The following is a 12,110-nucleotide window of genomic DNA, read 5'->3' on the forward strand; positions in this document are numbered from 1 at the left end:
AATATCCACCTGCAGCTGGCAGCAGTGGGGACAAACCCATGCTGATGAACGAGGTCAGCGAGGAGGAGCAGCGATGGGGATGGCACTGCCAAGCTGGCAGCTCGCTGCCCCTGCCCTGGGGGCTCCCCGTCTTCCTTCACCCACCAAGCGTGTCCTCTGAGCACCCCTCAGCCGAGCACGAAGCAAACAGCAGTGTCCTCCGCCTCGGCAACTTGTGGCCTGGCTAGTGACGAGGCTGCAGCCATCAGCTAGCATACACCGTGCACTGTTTGCTAATTGTGGGGGAAAAAAATCAAAAAGACTGATTAGAAGATTCCACTATGTTTTTATTTGTATTTGTGTTTTTTAGATAGTCAGCACATTCGAGCTCTTTTGACTTGGACGACAGTAAAAGAAAAGAGCTGCTTCCTACCATGAGTGTGCATAACTTGGGTTGGGAGAAGTAAGAGCAGCCATAAACCTTCATCTCCTGGCACCAGAAAGTTTATTAGCAGAGCGCTCAGCCAGAAGCAGGAGGCGCTGAAAAGGGAACATCAGGCTGTCCTTTAATCTCATTTCGAGACCCAGAGCTTAGGATAATAATGCTATTCTGCATTTATTTGGGGCCTCATAAAACTGTGGAGCATTTTGCAAAGCTGACTAAAGTGGTTGCTTCATGGAGGCAAAAAGCCAAGATACCCTGAATGTGTCCTGCAGCCGCAGGCTGCCCCGTGCATTAGCAGGGGGTGGCAATGATAGCCTGCGCTCTGGGGAAACATCTTTCTTTCCAGCAAAGAGCTCTCATGGTCTCAGTGAACCGCTTGTCTAATACCAAGGTGCTTGCAGAGGATTTGACCCTGCTGCAGCACCCGCTCGGGTCGAGCCGTGGCCGGCGGCAGGCTGAGCGCTGATGTCCTTCCAAGGGCCCCGCAGCCACCGCTTTTGGTTATGCAACCTGAGTTTGGCCCATTATTTTAGCTGTTGGACACAGTTCATCTCAGCTTTCGAAAGCTCGCATGTTCCAGCGAAGTCCAGATGTTGTTCTCAGAGCTGGCAGGCAACTTATTTTTTAAGCTGGGGGGGCGTTATTTTCCAAAAGAAACCTACCTTTTACACCAAAGTATTCTTTCCTCTCAGTATTTTTATTTTCATCTGAAAGTTTTCATTTGGATGTCTTTCCCCACTGGAGGAAAAAACATGGATGTTGGTATTTATTTACTATGAAATTGATTTTTTACAAGTGCCAATTAAAGTAAGCTAGTTTTACCCAAAGGACAAACTTTACAGCAAAAAAAAACCATATTGGCTCTAGTTTTCCACTGGGAAATGAGATGGTAGATGGGGAGATTTAAAAACCATGTACCTGTGAGCTATTTTTTGACCACATTTTGAGGGATAAAAGAAGCAGCATTACTAGGCTCAGTATTTACACTCTGCTGTAGACCCAGCTGAGAAGGCTCCCAAGTTTAAAAAGCGCAGAGATTGCATCTTATTTATCAGTGCCATTGGTCATGACCTTCATGGATTATTTTGGGGTAACACCACTTCCCACCTCGCCGCTCCTCACCGAGCCTCTCCTACCAGTAAAGGGCAGCGAGGACGGCCACGAGGAGCAGCGGGAGGAAGAGCACCTTCAGCATCGCCAGGATGGGGAAGGTCAGGGGGGTGGCGGGGGCCACCCGCGTCCGCGTGGCCCCCAGTGTTCGGTCCCACTGGGTGAGGATGGCTGTCCGGGCGCCGCTCCACTTTCCTGGGCCTGTCAGCCGAAACTGGTACGGGGTGCAGGGCCCGAAGAAGACCTCCAGCGCCAGCCGCGGGTCCGTCAGCAGCAGCTTGAGCAGGCTGGGCTTCACACCGAGGGGGACGGCCAGCTCATCCATGTAGGTGATATAATCCATCTGCAGCGTGTTGCTGCTCCCGTACCTTCGGGGAGAGAGGAGATGAAAGGACAAGGCTCCTTTGGGCACGTTTTTTCCCTTTTTTGCCCAGCACAGCCCCAGGCTCCTCCTGCAGCACGTGGTGGCGGGAGGAGGAGGAGGTGCAGGAGCTCGGCTCCCCATGCCGGGGGTGGAAATCAGCTCCTGCCGCCCAGCCAGCTCGCTCCGTGGCCTCCGTCTCTGTGCTCAGTTCAATGGGCTGAGTGGCCTGGGAAGCCACTCATGGTGATCCTTTTATTTTGCACCTCCCAGTTTTGTGGTGGGATCTGGTTCGAACGGGGAGTGTAAACTGCATAAGGATGCTAAGGTAAGCTGCTACGTTGTGCTAAAGGAGAAAACCTGCTCTTGCCACCCTACGCATGCCAGCGGCATTCATCATTGACTGTCTCCTTTCCTTGTATTTTAAAGGCAACATAAGCCAGAGCAGAGGAATAATATCCAGACACTAATTCCACTCAAATTCCTTGCTCAGGCTTGGTAGAAGAAAGAGAAAAACTCTGTGCAGGGACAAATTAGTGCAGGAACTTGGCAAGAAACAACAGGAGCCCTCTCTAGTTTGCAGCCTCTCTTTTTCCATGTTCCCTGGCAAACCGTTGAGGCAAGGGACAGAGAACCTGCTCCCACTGGGAGCCCCCAAAAGAGGGGATGGGACACATCCCCTGTTAGCACGGTGGAGGCAACAGTGTCCGTCCCCCGCTCTCCCCATCCCCGAGCTGGCTGGGAGCACGGCTACGTGGGACGTATTCATTACTGTCGTTAATGAAGAAGTCTAGATCACAATACAACGCTGGATGTTGAAACTTCCTACAATGCAACGGTTTCTAAAAACAAAGTAAAACATTGCTTGGACCAGTCTCAGTTTTGACTGCTTATATTCTTATTTTTACTTTGTATAGTTTAAAAATATCGCTTTGCTATAGCATGAGATACACTCAGAGTGGGGGAAAGCAAGACATTTTAATGTAATTTATGAAACCAAAAGGTCAGTTTGAAGAATACTGATGGAAATGTTCTATTTTTGCTGGAGCTTCACTGAACACGAAACACTTTCAAACTGATGTGCTCGGTGATGGCAAACAAGCATTTTTGAACAGAAAATCTTTCCATCAGAAATTTTCCACCCAAATTTGCCCAATACAGGCACTATTAGGGCTAGTAGAAACACATGCACCAACACCAGTGAGAGCTGGGTTGGGTTTCCTGCATTGCAGAGGGGCAACCTGTGGGTTAATGTGTCTGAGACCTGAACGGGGCGTCTCAGAGGCCACCCTTGGAAGGAGCTGCCTTCCTCTTGCTCACAAGCTGCTCTCAGCAGCTCCCCCAGGGCTCCTGCCCCTGCACCCGCGGGCGGCTGACACAAAGGCAGGGCTTTTGGTACCCCCCCCACCAACAGAGGTCCCTGTGAGCTGCACCTACCACTTGAGCTTCTTCCCCGCCTTCTCATCAATGTCGTCCATCATCTTGCTTATGGTGGGAAGCCTGCACAGCCCTGGAAAGAGCAGGAAGAGTGTCGGCAAAGAGAGAGGATGCCTGGAAGATCTCTCCCACAGCCGACGGGATTTGCAGGCTTCATCTGAGTCCTTGGGTGCTTCTCTTCCCTTTGGCATGAAGCTCTGGGCTTGAGTCAGTCTTGGGTGTTGGGGACATGACAAAACTAGGAGCCCACAGAAACTGTCTCTGTAGGACCCTGACTGCAGCTGGCCTCCTTATGGCCTCTCCCATCCTTTAGTGTGTGTGACGATGCCCAAGTGGCTCTTCTGCCCCACTGTGAGGACCTCATTGCTGTTGGCAGTGGACTGAAAAATGACCTGCTCCCATGGGGCAAGGTACCCCATCACACAGAGACTGGGGAGGTGGCTTTGTAACTATGAAATAATAAATGATGCGGAGAAGAAAAAAACACACACAAAACCCCCCTATTATCAGTCTTTCCTTGGGACAGAAACTTCCACTCGGCTTCTTCTCTCCCTCCGCCATTACGCTGTAGACATGCAACACAGTGCATCTGTTTTTGGCACAATGGTACCTCTGGCAGGGAAGCAGAAATAATCACCCAAGGACAGGGAGGGATGAGGAACCTTCTCCAGCGAATTTGCTATTAAAACTGGTAACCACAGACTACCCCACTACTGGCAAACGCTAGTTCCCGTTAGGAAATAGACTGCTTGCCCAGGATGTACCCTTCCACCTACCCTGAAACACCTTAACTGCCCAGCGACACTGGAGCTCCGATGTTGGGATGATGGATCCAAAGGACTGGACCAGCCCAATGACGGCCATGGTTGGCTTCTCCAGCTGAGGAGGGATGATGCCTTTGTAGAGAGTGACCTCATTGTTCCTGCTTTTGATGATGGACTCATCCTCCATGAAAGGGTAGGCATAGCTGTAGCCAGTAGCGAAGATGACCACGTCAACATCCTCCTGCACAGTCCCATCTTGGAACAAGACAGACGTTTCTCTGAATTCCTTCACATTAGGCTTCACCTTCACCACGCCACACGCAATGCGGCTTGGGAGGTCATCATTGAACACTGGCTCTTTACGGACAGTCCTGCAAGGAAACGGGCAGTGGGGCTGTCACACACGGGGAGCTCCTGCGGCCAGCCAGGACAGGCATGCCAGGACAGGCATGCCGAGCCCTGCACAGTGGGCAACTGATTGCAGGGGAGTGCTAAATCCAGCAGTGGCCTTGCTATTTCTGGTGCTGCTACTTTCCTTAGCCCTTAGAAGACCCTGTGTGCAACACAACAGGTACCGTACAAATCCTGGGTTTGTATGAAATGCTTCAGAACAGCTACTCGGGGCTGCAATTGTAACAGAAGGAGGAATTTAAAAGGCTGCAGGGAATAGTTAAGGTTGCAAACTGAATGTTTGACTACTAAAAAACAAAATAGGCAAGATTCACCTCCCTAAAGGCAAGCTGGGTGCAGGGGCCTTACCTGGGCTCCCTCTGTGGGGGATGAGCACTGCTACCTCCGGGGACACCTGGCTGTCCTGTGAGACTGGCCTGATGCCTGGGCTGACCCACCACCCCCAGCAGCCCCGCTCCTCCCTGCTGGTTTGGCCACTTCCCAGACACCTAACAAAACCTGGGACAACCTCATCCCGTGCATCCAGAAGCACATGAAGCAAAGGAGAAGAGTCAAAGGAGCTTGGTGCTGTGGTCAACCCCTGCCACGAGGACACGTGCCCCCAATGCCCTCTCCTCCGCAGGCGGTTTGTGGACAGACCGTGCACGCTCACCTGTTCACTGGCATGAGGCCAAAGTTCTCGTGCTTGAACGGCCAGCTCATGCTCCTCACGTATAGCCAGTCACTGAGTGCCCTGGGAAGGATGTTCCCCAGCCAGGTCCGAAAGCGAGTGACGATCACCATGTCCCATGGGTAACCATGCTCCCAGACACGACTCATCACCCACGAACCACTTCTGGAGCTCAGGTAGACCTGGGGGAACGGCCAGGCAGGCATGAGCCACCCTGCAATTGCCATGGGCATCCTCGCACAGTCAGAGCCAGCTCTTGGAGGCCATGGCAAGGAGCATGAGCATATGTTGGAGCAGGTGGGGATGGGCTGTCCTGGCCTCCCAGCCCTGCTGCGACCCCTCTCAGCTCCAACTTTCCCCTCCCCCACCGTGGGGCCATGGGCTCCATACCTGAGATGCCACAGTGCTGAGCTCCACAGCAATGTCAGAGCCTGAGTTGCCCAAGCCTACCACCAGCACTTTCTTTCCTCTGAATTTTTCTGGCTCCTTGTACTCTCGGCTGTGGAAGTAGCGGCCTTTAAACTTCTGTATTCCTGCATGGAAGAACAGAAAGGGAGTTAATTCACCCCAGGAATGAGAAGGAGAGGCTGAGCTGAGCCTTGGGCTCTCCCCTTCCCGCAGTGTATTCCAGCAGCTACTGCTGTAGTATCATCTCTTTGAGGCTGTATTATAGTAGATGTCTCCTTAGCACAGAGGGATGCTGCATCCTTAGTCTGACAGATTTTTGTCTCTGGGTTCATTCGATGTTTAAACAGAAGGAGAGGGACCCCAGTGTGTGAGCACAGACTTCCACAGAATAGTTAGGGTTGGCAGGGACCCCTGGAGATTGTTTGGTCCAACCCCCTGCTCAAGCAAGGTCACCTAGAGTAGGTTGCCCAGGACCATGTCTAGTCAGGTGTTTAATATCTCCAAGGATGGAGATTCTACAATTTCTCTATGACCTGGGCAAGCAGCTGTGATTTCTAGAGCTCCTGAGAACAGGGTCCAAAAAGGTATTAGACCAGGCCCTTTGCTTTCCCCTGACCCAGTCTTCCCTTCCACCAAGCAGGGCCCAACAAAGCCCAGGCTGCGAATGTGCGCAAGGCTGTTGAGATGCCTGGGCAGCAGCAGCAAGGAGCTGTCATCTGGCAGAGAGGGAAGCTGCCCTGCGAGCATCATGTGTCTGTCATGTCCTTGCAAATCAAAGCCCAGGGCTCTGAGCATTGGCTGGCAAGAGTTCCCGCGTGGCTGGCAACACAGAGAAATGAGGCCCCGCCATCGCGCCGCCAGCACCTGATGCCCCTCTGTCCTCCAAACAGCCCCCAAGCACAACATGTTCATCACCAGAGAGTTTTTTTCCCTAAAAGATTGACTGGCTGCTGAGAGGCAAAGGCTCTCTGCTAATGTGCATGACATCTGTGCTAAAAGTCATGGGAAAGTGCCAAAAAGAAAGTGCTTTACAAAATCCTTTCAGGAAAAACCTTCTGTTAAAGGAAACACCACGAATTCTTTGTATTCTTTTTTTTTTCAGGGAAAGATTAGAAACGTCTCTGGTAAAAATGTCCTTGCTTTGATACAGTTTACACACTGAGGTTTTTTTTCTTTAAAAAACAGGTTTTGATTTCTTTAATTGAAAAAAGCAATGTTGATCATGACGATAACATTCTCTTTAAAGCTGAGAAGGCTTTTTTTGCATGGAAAAAGAGTTTGATGGAAGACGTTTGCTTGACTGTGTCACGTTAGGTGAATCATACAGACGCAGCTTACCTGGGAAGTCAGCAATGGGGAGATTTGGGTAGACGTGATGCCCAGAACAGATCATAACAGCATCAAAGATCTCCGTCTCTTCTTTCCCTTCCTTTTCCGTAACGACTTCCCATTGCCCCATAACAGAAAAGTTGGGGCTTTTTTTTATCTTGGTGACCAGGGTCTTAAATAAAACAAACAGATCCACGTGTATTTGTGGTGCAGATAAAAAGGGTTGGAAAAGTTAATGCTCCAGTGGGATTCAGGGGTCCTGGGGAGTCCAGGGGACATTTGCCTCTGCAATTTTGTGCCAGCAGCTCTAGGGGAGCACATAGACCCATTTGCGAGAGTGGCTCCGAGCTCAACACAAACCAAGCCATGGACAGGAATGGCTGTTTCTTGGAAAATGGTCATAAAAGATAAATAAATAAGTAAATAAAAGAACTAAAACTTGCAAGAAGAGTGTGGCTTTTTTTAAAGATTGTTTTTGTAAGATTGTTTTGCTTTTAACTGTATTTCCATTCCATTACAGTTTTCGTAACTGGGATCCTTAATACAGATCAGAAAACAACAAAAAAACAGGAGAAAATTCCCCCGGTTCGACTCTACTGTGGCCAGATGTGTCTTGCCTCCCCCACTCAAATGAAAGGTCACAGAGCTGGCAAATATTTCAGATGGAGCAATCTGGCAGTTTTCCAGTGCCTCCTAGCACCTCCTGTGCTCTTGGGCAGAAGGGTTTTCAACCCGCTCCAATAACAACAGTTATTGAATAACTTGGAGCAGACTCCTTCCGCGGGGCTCGTCCCCTGCCCTCTCCGCGTGCCGTGGAGCAAACAAAGCCCGGCACCGCTTGCGTGGGGTCTGCTGTCCCATGGACAGATATGCCCCTGCCAAAACTGCTGTTTGCATGGAGAAGACAGTGCAGAAGTGACACTTTTCCCTTGTTGGCTGGTTATTTAATGCTACCCACTGAAAAGCTGAGGAGGCCCCACCTAACAAAGCCAGCCCAGGCAGGATACTTTTCCCCAGGACTTTTTCTCCCCAGATTTTTCCTCTGTGGCAAGGAGACCTGAACTGACGTCCCCCCGCCCAGGCACCCCAGCCACTCACTGCCCTTGCTCCTCCATGCTCCAGGCTTACTACCTTGAAGCGGATATGCCGGAGCAGATCGAAGTGCTCAGCGTACTTCCAGATGTACTCGTGGAGCTTCGAGTTGTGCATGTAATTGGGGTGATCGTCAGGGAAGGGGAAGTCGTGGTAGCACATCATCTCTTTGCAGGAGTTGGTGAAGACGGTGCGGTAGATGCTGGCTCGGCCCTCCTCGGCATGCTCCTGGAGGTACACAGTAGGATGAAGGGGAGGTGGGTGAGACTTGGAAGACTCAAGTTTTGTGGGCTGGTCCTAAAGAATCACATGCAGTATGTCCCCCTAATAACCTCAGAGAGCACTATTTATCCGGTTAGTGTAATTTAATCTGCATTTACTTTGCAGAAACATAAATTATGATCTTGTCTCTACTTAACCTTGCACACACACATGGCAACTATTTTAAAGCTGAAACACCTCTTCTCATAAACAGATGCAGAGTTCAAAGTAATTTTTCTTTCTACTTAGCTGGAACACGCATAGGCCATCACAAGTGTATTGCTCCAGTGCATAATAACAAAATCCAAACACCATCCGTGTCAAAGAGAAACACTTCATCTATCATCCTACCCTAAACTCGCTATCCAGGCCCCTGATCCTCAAGGCCAATGGCTCACAATAATGAGAAGATCATATTGCAAGACATTTCAAAGAAAAAAAGTTGCTTTAAAAAAAACCTACATTTTTTTTAAGTTGTCCAAATTAAAGTCTAGAGGGATGGTTCAGTTTGTTAGTCTTCCTCAAAATGAACGTGTTCAGGTGAATGCTTTGCTGAACCTGCTGAATCTACATTTTTTTCAACCCAAAAGCCTTTTGGGTTAGAAATTACACTGGCTCTTCCAGAAACCATCGCCCCCTGCCCTCATCTCCAGTCTGGAATCAGGGGAAAAGCGCAGCGCCATTAAGGGAGTAAAACAGGTAACACCTGATGGGCACCAGGGGCATGGGTGCAAGGCGGCAGCTGCCCTGCCGCGCTGAGCACTGACAGCTCGTGGCAGGTAGGGTTGGCACCGTGCAGGGGAGGAAGCGAGCCTGGTGGGCGCTGCAGCGGGTGAGCTGGGGAGGAGACGAGAGTGTCCGCAAAAGCACTGCGGCTCCGGGGATCCGGCCGCTGCGGAAAGCCTCTGAAACTCCCCGGCTGTTGATCCCTCGGGCACATTTTGTTTTCCTGATTGCGCAAGGACAGCGAGGAGCCCTGCCAAGTGCATTTGCTTTGGCCTGGCTGCAAGGCTGTCAAAGGGTTTGGCTGTGTTTTACGCAGCTAAAGCCCCCAAATGCAGGCCTCTCTGGGGTCCGGGCTGTACCTGAAACGGGACGGTGGTCCCCAGCCCCTGCAGCAGCCTGTCTCTGCAGGGCCGGCATCCGGCTCCTGCGATGCCCGTGCTACAGTGACAAGTGTCAGGACAAAACGGTGCGAGTGCATTTCCCCTTCCTCGTGGCTCTGATGCCAGAGTCGCAACAGAGCTGGGAAAAACGCAGCAAGGTTTACATGCTGGAAAATTTGGATGGGGGCTGGCCAAAAGGTTACCAGCTTCCTGACAATTTAAATAGTCAAATAAATAAATAAATAATTAAATAAAAGATAAGGAATATTTTTGACTTTTTCCTTTTATGGTGATATCCTGTACGGAAATACTCTGTTTCTAAACATTACCAAAAAAGTATTGCCATCCTCTCTGGAGGACTGCTCTGGAGCCCAGGAAGCCCCGGGACGCAGCGGCCGGCGAAGGGGCGAGGCGCGCGCGGCGGCGGCAGGGCCGCGGTGGGGATGGCAGCCAGGACGCTCGGTCCAAGCGAGACAGGCAAAAGGCACCAGCTGGTGCAAGCGGTCTCAGCACCTGACCTGCGCCCGTGGGCCCCGTGGCACGTGGGGCGAGAGGGCTATGGGTCCTACCCGCTAACTGGCCAGCTTTGAAATTGTGCAGCAAAAACTCCCGGCTCACCGTGTAGTGCCAGAGCCCCCCGATGTCCTCGCTCCTCTCGAAGCAGGTGGGCTCCAGCCCGTCCTCCCGGCAGCACCGGATGGCGGCCAGCCCGCTGACGCCCGCACCGACGATTGCCACCCGCCGCACCATCGCGCCCTGCGCCGGGGCGAGAAAGCRGCCGTTGAGCCTGCGCGGTGGCACCGCGCCGGGTGCACGGGGCTGCACACACCCCCGGCGATGCCATTGCCCATGGGGACAGGGCCACCCGCCTCGTCCCCCTTCCCAGCCTCGGCTCACTGGGCTCCCGCGATATCCTTGGAGTTTCCCTCTGCTCCACTCTTACCTGCTCCCTGCAGTCCCCAGACACGTGCGCAAGAGTTCAGGCAGGGAGGGAAACCGACGGCTTCCCCGGTACCTCTGGGTGCTCAGAGGAGAGATCGAGGCTCAGGAGGAGTTCCCCTTCTAGAGCAAAGCTCTTTTATGCACCGTGGCACGGGAGGCAGGGCCAGAGCCAGGAGGCTGTTTCAGCGAGTGACTTGTGCTATTTGGACTTTAGTAACCCTGCAGCTGTAACGTGAGGAGGAGCTGCTGGCTTGGAGCGCCGAAATTAGGAAATAAAGCACTAGAGTGAAGTTATTGCAAGGTTGTGCCTGGGGTCGCTGAGCAGCAGCAGCTGCCTCTGGCCAGCCGGACTAGCAGTCTTGCTCACATGTGCACACACGCTCAGACCCCGTCTGAAACCACACCACGATGCCCACGGTGTGAAGAGCAGCAGGTAGGGCCAGGCTACTCAACCTCCCCAGGTCCCCTCCCAGTGCTGTGTTTGCACCTTGGCAAAGAGGGGAGCTGGCAGTGCCCCCCATGACACAAGCCGGTGGTGCTGGTGGCTCCCACGCCATCCTGTTCGCCCTCCACTCCCCCCTCGCCTCGGGCAGGATCTCGTTGCAAAGCATCTGACTGTGTTGCCGTTTCTTCTACGCTTGGCGAGCTGCGTGGGCTGAAGATGGAGGAAAACAAGATGAACAGATGCAGGCAGAAGGACAGTGCTTTCTTTGTAGGGGCCACCAAGGAGACTGTCTAGAGGGGGGTCATCCACCTAGTGATCAGCTAACCAAGGTGAAGGACAGAACAAAAATGCAGGGATAAAGGGTCAATTACCCAAGYACGGGCAGAGTAAAGGTGACTGTAGGAATGGCAGACCAGCAAGGAAAGCTATATTTTATACACCACTTTTCTGTCTTGCCTCTGTGGTCTTTACAAKTGTTGGCAGAGCTGTGCCATTCACAACCACGTCATGCAATGGCCCAGGTTTCCCAAGCACAGGACTATGAGTAGCTCACTGACTGGGTTTAATTTCCATGCAATCTGTTACTGACACAGCTTGATCTTTTTGCCCAACARCGGATTCTTTATGGCTTCAGTTCTGCTCAACTTATTATTTTTTTAATGTTGTTTTAAGTGCTGAAATGTCACAGCTCACCTGCTTAAAATTAGATGTATGCTGAAGCAACCTGCCCAGAGYCAGGTTTGAGGATCAAAGACCTATAACTTCAAATTCATATGGACCTTCTCTAAGCCACCTTGTGATGTTGCCTTCAAATCCCCAATTCTCATAAGTGTTAAAAATGTTTTAGAGGATATCTGTGGGAAAGGACATAATGCAGGCAAGCATGGAGAAGTTTATTTGCAAATCCAAACCCATCTTTGCACTCTTCATCTAAGTCTAATTGCATAAATTCATCAATCACATCCTTGCCTCCAGAGAAGCTTTGTGGGAAAACAGTTCAGCTAGTGAATACARACATCTGAAAGTCTACTTTAAGCTGTTGCTGGAGTCCCTAAAGCTGTCTAAGATGGACTACTAATTCATGCTAAGTTGACTTGAAATAAATTAAAACAGAATGCAAGAAAAATGACTGAACCACCAAACTGGGGAAAAAATGCTAATTTTTCACTACTTGGCAATTGTTCTGGGTTTTCAAGGGAACAATTTTGGAGTCATGGTTAGATTGACTTCATAAATTGTCAAGTTGGCTTTATGGATTATCAGATTAGAGGAAGACACATGGACCCTCTCCTGCAACTCCTGCAGAACATGAGCTGGAGGAGGAGGACTTCTCCTGTGAATTAAAGGATT

General features: G+C 51.1%; 1 protein-coding gene across 1 annotated transcript; it reads right to left on the minus strand.

Moving 5' to 3' along the window:
- Positions 1 to 1,556: 1,556 nt before the first annotated feature.
- Positions 1,557 to 10,132, minus strand: LOC112976419 (dimethylaniline monooxygenase [N-oxide-forming] 3-like). Its single transcript, XM_026087631.1, has 8 exons — positions 9,992 to 10,132; positions 8,046 to 8,234; positions 6,924 to 7,086; positions 5,568 to 5,710; positions 5,160 to 5,359; positions 4,109 to 4,467; positions 3,333 to 3,405; positions 1,557 to 1,902 (listed from the first exon to the last, which is right to left on the minus strand). Exons 1-8 carry the CDS (start codon positions 10,121 to 10,123, stop codon positions 1,557 to 1,559), a joined length of 1,605 nt encoding a protein of 534 aa, XP_025943416.1. The 5' UTR covers positions 10,124 to 10,132.
- Between the last annotated feature and the right edge of the window lie 1,978 nt (positions 10,133 to 12,110).

This window comes from Apteryx rowi, unplaced genomic scaffold (assembly GCF_003343035.1).
Source record: "Apteryx rowi isolate R43461 unplaced genomic scaffold, aptRow1 scaffold_729, whole genome shotgun sequence".
NCBI classification, from domain to species: Eukaryota; Metazoa; Chordata; class Aves; order Apterygiformes; family Apterygidae; genus Apteryx; species Apteryx rowi.

Coding starts and splice junctions, on each gene's coding strand:
- LOC112976419 (XM_026087631.1), bottom strand. CDS start 10,123: ATGGTGCGGCGGGTGGCAATCGTCGGTGCGGGCGTCAGCGGGCTGGCC. Junction 4,468..5,159: donor GGCCTCATGCCAGTGAACAG/GTGAGCGTGCAC, acceptor GTTTCCTTGCAG/GACTGTCCGTAAAGAGCCAG. Junction 3,406..4,108: donor GGCAGTTAAGGTGTTTCAGG/GTAGGTGGAAGG, acceptor TGCTCTTTCCAG/GGCTGTGCAGGCTTCCCACC.